The sequence below is a fragment of the Ruditapes philippinarum genome, unplaced genomic scaffold (assembly GCF_026571515.1).
Source record: "Ruditapes philippinarum isolate M1 unplaced genomic scaffold, ASM2657151v2 ctg1587_1_1_1_1, whole genome shotgun sequence".
Lineage (NCBI taxonomy): Eukaryota > Metazoa > Mollusca > Bivalvia > Venerida > Veneridae > Ruditapes > Ruditapes philippinarum.
Genome location: NW_026855857.1, coordinates 909 through 7,093, shown reverse-complemented (window position 1 = coordinate 7,093; position 6,185 = coordinate 909). Strand labels below are relative to the sequence as shown.

The window sequence follows — 6,185 nt, the reverse complement described above, 5'->3', positions numbered from 1 at the left end:
GGTCAGCGATCTTCCTTTCGCTTAAACTGAAACATACGAAAGTGACTTGTAAAACATCAAATATAGAGTTTGAATTGAAAAATGTACTTAAATTGCAGTTTGTAAACGGATTCTAAAATCTGCTTTGAACTGTAGTCCTTTTTTTCGACTTGGAACTGGTGCCAGAATTGACAATTGTAGAAAAATGTAAGATTTAATGTCATTCATAATAAAAATATGAACATATTTAGGTAGAGTTTTGCCTTCCGTACTCCCGGTTGATGTAAACCTGACTTTTCATTCATGGCGTAGACCAGATAACGCCAGAAAACGAAATAGCTTGCAACTGAAGCCCGCTCTAATACAAGCAACTTCCAAGGTTATGCAAAGTGTTTGATAAAACGGCTTATAAACTGACAAAGATTCAATATTCTGTGGAAAGCTTATATTTTTCCCCGTAGACTGGTGCATATCCCAAAGAAATTGATACAGAAATTAAATATTTACGGCTATTTTCTTTTCCGAATCGAGCAATATTTGTCTTGGAAATGATGCCGATAATGACATCAATGTCACGTGGTATTGCCACACTGACACAGAAAAAACTTTTTCATTCAAGGGCCATAACTCTGCAAAAAATCGTTCAACCAGAAAACCCGTGTAATATGCGCAAGTACTTAACATAATTTATTCGAGGACCATAACCCGGCCAAAAATCATCCAACAGGAAAAACTTGTGTAATATGTGCAAGTACTTGAGGTACAGATCAATCCTGTAAAGTTTCATTGAAATTGCATTAGTGGTAATCATAAGAGTTGTGCGGATAAAAATCATTAAAGGGCCATAACTCTGACAAAAATCATTGAACCGGAAAATGCAGACGATATGCACAACTAGACTTGGTACTGATCATTCCTGTAAAGCTTTGATGAAATTGCACCAGTAGTTTCTGACTCAGGAGCAGTCCGGACAAGTTGTGTGACGGACGGATGGACAGACAGACCACGGAGAAGTGATCCCTATGCGTAGAGATTGACATAACAGTTTACACAATACGGTTTTGTCAACAACATTTCAATTAACACACAAATTTAACATAAAAACCTTTAAGAATGGCTAGATGGATATACATGTATATAGAAGTTATTTTTAGCTCGACTATTCGATAAGAATAAGTAGAGCTATTGTAGTCACCTGAGCGCCGGCGTTGGCGTCCGCGTCGGCATAACCACTTATGTTAAAGTTTTTGTAATACCTCAAATATTTTCAATTATATATATTTTTCATACAGTTTTTAGCTCGACTATTCGATAAGAATAAGTAGAGCTATTGTAGTCACCCGAATGTTGGCGTCCGCTTCTGCGTAACCACTTATGTTAAAGTTTTTGTAATACCTCAAATATTTTCAAACTCCATTTACATATGGCTTTGAAACTTTGCACACTTGTTCACCATAATGACCCCAATTACCCTGTAGACAGGAGGAGGTAACTGTATCAAGCATTTTGACAGAATTCTGCCCCTTTTTCGACTTAGAATTTACGTTAAAGTTTTTGTAATACCTCAAATATTTTCAAAGTCCATTGACATACGGCTTTGAAACTTAATTTGCACGCTTGTTCACCATCATGACCCCAACCTGTACTGTAAACATGAGGAGGTAACTGTATCAAGCATTTAGACAGAATTATGCCCCTTTTTCGACTTAGAATTTATATAAAAGTCCGATATCACCTCAGATATTTTCATAATTTATTGACATCTGGCTTTGAAACAAGTTGAAATATTATACTCTTCTTTGAGAGCGTTATTATGGTTTTATAGGACTCTCCAAGGCCTTTAACTGTAACATGGATTTAAATAAAAAAATTGCCCTTTAGTAAACTTAGAAAATTTTACATTATCAAGGCTCTTTTACTATCAAGCACTAAGAATAGTCGAGCGTTGCTGTCCTACAGCTCTTGTTGTATATATATTCGCGCAAATAATCGTACTTTTGCTCACTTTTGTCAAAAAGTCACTTTCGTATTTTAGGCATATCGGTATTTTCGCGCTTTATCGCTTCATGATTGACCAGTCGAACTCGGCCAGATATAATTTACGAAACCAGTCCAGAGCGTCGTGTTGAGACTCCATTGTTGTTAGCGAGAAAATAAACTTAAAAATGGCTGATTTCGAGGAATTTGACAGAGAAATGGCTCAAGTGAAAGGTATTTAATGTTATCTAACTTTAGACTTGATCCCATTACATTGTAGAAGATGAGATGGGCACATTTTTCTGAGGTGACAAGTAATAGAACTCGGATACCAAATATTTTCGGACGTGTGCATAAATTTTTCTAACTAAATCATCACCAAACAGCATTGCCAGTATATTTTAATTAGGAATATATGGCTAGCATTTACTAGCAGTATAGACTAACCGCACAGTGTGGATACACGTTTCACTCCCAGGATGGTTCACATCGAATCCTGGTCAATTTGCCCCCCCCCCCCCGATTTATCTCTGCCTTATAGTTAGTTATACTTATCTATCCATCCACCCATCTATATATGTCCAACCCTTCGTAGACATGACTAGACTTCAGAGATAGCTATGAGATACAAGGGACTCCGGGAACCAGTCCCTAGCTCTTATTAGACCCCTTGGCTCTTTTGTGTATTGATGTAGCACGCGAGAATTACCTGGATTTCTTCCCAGTACACCTCTAGTTAGGTGGGAAACACTGAAAGTGTCTCTTAAAAATCCCAAAGGTGTTACCCAGGATCAAACCCGTACTTCGGGAGTGACAGTCCACCTATACTTAACTCGGCATAGGTCAACTTAAGTTTGTACTCCATATTTTTTTTCAAAGTTCTATTATTGTATTATTATTAAATAATTTACAGTGTTCAGTCTAGAATGAATTCCCAGGGGGACCTTCGGGCCCATAAACTTTTCCAAAGGGGGTCATTTGAGAAAAAAAGGGGACCCATACTTAAAATGAACATGTATAAAATTCAAATACAGTCCCAGTGAAACTTGAAATGATCTTACAGGACAAAAGGTCCTGTGAAACCTTGTATTTTACAGGACCTTGGTGACAATAACATGTACAGGACCTAAAAGTTTTGTATAATTAATGAGAGTTCCTTTGGCAGGGAACTTTTTGGCTTATTTTATAGCCGTTATTGGGTCATATTCCCAATTGAAAATAGTATATTATTTTCTCAATTTACAGGAAAAAATTTCCAATTGAAAGTTACAAAATAAAAATATTGAATAAAAATTCTAAAATCTTTGCAAATAAGGGCTTCTTCAATTTAATAGTGCTTACATGTTTGAAGATGCCATCCTTGACAGTAATTGTTTGCATCCATTTAATCACTGCAAAATTTCAGTCATGCATTTTTCCCAATTTTTAACAAAACACAGCTGTAATTCCCAATTCCATGGGTATGGGTTGTGTTCCCAAAATCCTGGAAAAAATTCCTGGTTGGCGCTAATGCAGGCTCATTTTCAAGAACTGATTGGTAATGAAACAAAGACATCAAAATGAACCTAATTTAAATGTTGCCAGGGATATTTGATTAAAATGTTCAGTTTTTAAATCAACGGCTGATATAAAGGAAAATCATTATGTGCATTTCCCTTTATTGATGAAGAATATAAACCTACATAGTTGCTAAAAATATTTACCCTTCTTAATATATCCATGCGAAAAACAAAGTATCAACAGGTGCTAAGACAATGAACATTGACATACCAGTTCCTTTGATCTTTTGTCAGGGCAGCAGTCCTACATCATGCTTATAGATTAATGATATACACAATGTTTTAGCGCCGACCACCCAAAGACCAATCAAAATTAATTTACTCATTTGGCAGGCACTTAGCCAATCATGTTTGATTAGCTTTTATTTCAGTATTTAAAAATATAATAATTAATATTATTCTCAAGAAACCTATTATGTACTTAACCCATTACTTCATGAGCATTTTGTGAAAAATGGCTGTTTTCATTGAAAAGTCTCACGTTACAAGTTCAAACTGCTATAATACTATAAAAACTGCTTCAACACTAATCAAACTTGGCACAAATGTTGACTGGACCATTGCCCTTGCAACAACATGCTCAGGCTTAAATTTTCTGTTACCATGGCAACGAGGGGACATCTCAAAATTGCCAAAAATCACTATTTTGCGTTGATTTTTTCCATCAAAATTGATTTCAAAGTGCTGCAACTTCTCAATGGATGGAGATAGAGTCAAATGCTTTTCAGCGTTGGTTACACGTTACCTTATGATCAATCTGGGGTCATTTACAGCCTCTCACAAGTCCAAAATTTTCTTGGCGATGAGGGGGACTCCGCCCCCCTTCAAACCCCCCAAACACAAACAAAAACGAGTGTTTGGGGCCTAAATAAGGCATTTTTTCATCATTTGAGACAACAAAAAAGGGGGGGGGGGTGAAAAAGGCGTTAAAAGGCGTGTATATGAAGTAATGGGTTAATAGGGTTTAAGAAAGCATTCCAATGCCATTTAGGGCATTTTCTATGTGAGTACACCCATTGGGTCCACAGTTGAATTTGTTTTGCGCCGGTAGTCCTTTCAGGGGACCCAAAGTGCAGTGCGCAAGAATCGTTTAATTTTTGAGTTATTGCCCTTTGTTAATTTTTATACTTTACTTTTGTCCGGGCCCATTTCTCCTAAACTATAATAGCTATGGACTTGAAACTCTATAGGATAAAAGATCTCATTAAGAAGAAGTGCAGTGCACAAGAACCAGCGCTCTGCAATTTTTAATTTTTGAGTTATTGCCCTTTGTTAATTTTCCTACTTTATTTTTGTCCCAGCCATTTCACTGAAACTATAAAAGATATGAACTTGAAACTTCATAGGATGATAGATCTTATTGATAAGAAGAGCAGTTCAGTAGAACCGGTACTCTGTACTTCATGATTTTATTGCCCTTTGTTAATTATATTATACTTTATTTTTGTCTGGCCCAATTCTCCTACACAATAAAAGCTATTCAAGCTACATCAATCCTGATGTAACATGTTTACAATCATTTTAAATGCCACTAAAGTTCAAGGTACATGTACATTATAAGAGTGGTGTTTATAAATAACCAATAGTTAAGAAGGATATGCCTAGACTAGTGACAGCTGAACTGTTCACAAGGCAACACATTCGAATTGCGGAGTTCTAGTTTCCTACTTGATCTAATTTTTAACATTAAACAAAGAATTTTCAAATTGGATACACCCAAAAGGGTGGGGGAAAACACTCATGATTTATATTATCTAATCACTGTTTGTTGTTTTATGTTACAGAGGAGAGAGATAAAGATAGACCTAGAAGGTCAAGGTCAGGGTCTGCTTCAAGGTCAAGGACTAAAAGGTCAAGAAGTAGGGACAGAAAGAGGAGGTCAAGGTCACGTGAGAGGGGAGAAAGAGCAAACAGAAAACATAGGTCTAGAAGGTGAAATATTTATCAATTATGACAAATTGGCATTGTTAGGTTTTAATTTAAGTGATAATAGTATGTGTATAAATCAAATCAACATTATAATCAAGCGCTAAATAATCTCTTTTAGTAGCCGTATTAATTGATTGAGACAATTAATGAAAAAAATTGACTAGTTAAAAACAAATCATATTTATGTCCTGTTTCAATATTTGTATAGATTATTTACATTTGAATAAATATTATATATTAGTGTTATTTATTAAATAGAAGTTCATACCTAATAAGAGAATGTGACTCTTTGTTTTAGTCGCTCAAGGGAAAGAACTACAAGAAAAAAGAAACCCTACAAATATTGGGATGTCCCTCCACCGGGATTTGAGCACATGACCCCAATGCAGTACAAAGCATTACAAGGTTAGTATGATGGTCTGTGACCCAAGGTATTTTATCTCTAAATAAATTTTTGGTGATTCCCTTTACCAGCCTTTTGATATGTTAAATTAATGAATCGTATGTCATGATTATCTTATTAAAAGAACATTGTTGAACTGTCAAACCACTGTTACTGTCTGCCAGTGTATTTGAGATCATTTTTTGTTTGAAACTCCAGATATTACTATTTGATCTTTCTCTATATTAAATTGAACTTTTGATGATTCGGATTAAACAACTGGGACTACATGCATGTGAACATCAAAGATTGACCAATTCTTTTCAGGGCTTTTTTTCCTTCTATAACAGGGGCCGATA

General features: G+C 35.6%; 1 protein-coding gene across 1 annotated transcript; it reads left to right on the top strand.

Annotated features, from left to right (window-relative positions):
* The first annotated feature begins 2,032 nt into the window (after positions 1–2,032).
* On the top strand, positions 2,033–5,897 carry LOC132744620 (splicing factor U2AF 65 kDa subunit-like). Its single transcript, XM_060733378.1, has 3 exons — positions 2,033–2,190; positions 5,300–5,447; positions 5,743–5,897. The coding sequence occupies exons 1-3, from the start codon at positions 2,145–2,147 to the stop codon at positions 5,852–5,854; spliced, it is 306 nt and encodes a 101-aa protein (XP_060589361.1). The 5' UTR covers positions 2,033–2,144; the 3' UTR covers positions 5,855–5,897.
* The last annotated feature ends 288 nt before the right edge of the window (positions 5,898–6,185 follow it).

Coding starts and splice junctions, on each gene's coding strand:
- LOC132744620 (XM_060733378.1), top strand. CDS start 2,145: ATGGCTGATTTCGAGGAATTTGACAGAGAAATGGCTCAAGTGAAAG. Junction 2,191..5,299: donor AGAAATGGCTCAAGTGAAAG/GTATTTAATGTT, acceptor TTTATGTTACAG/AGGAGAGAGATAAAGATAGA. Junction 5,448..5,742: donor AGAAAACATAGGTCTAGAAG/GTGAAATATTTA, acceptor TCTTTGTTTTAG/TCGCTCAAGGGAAAGAACTA.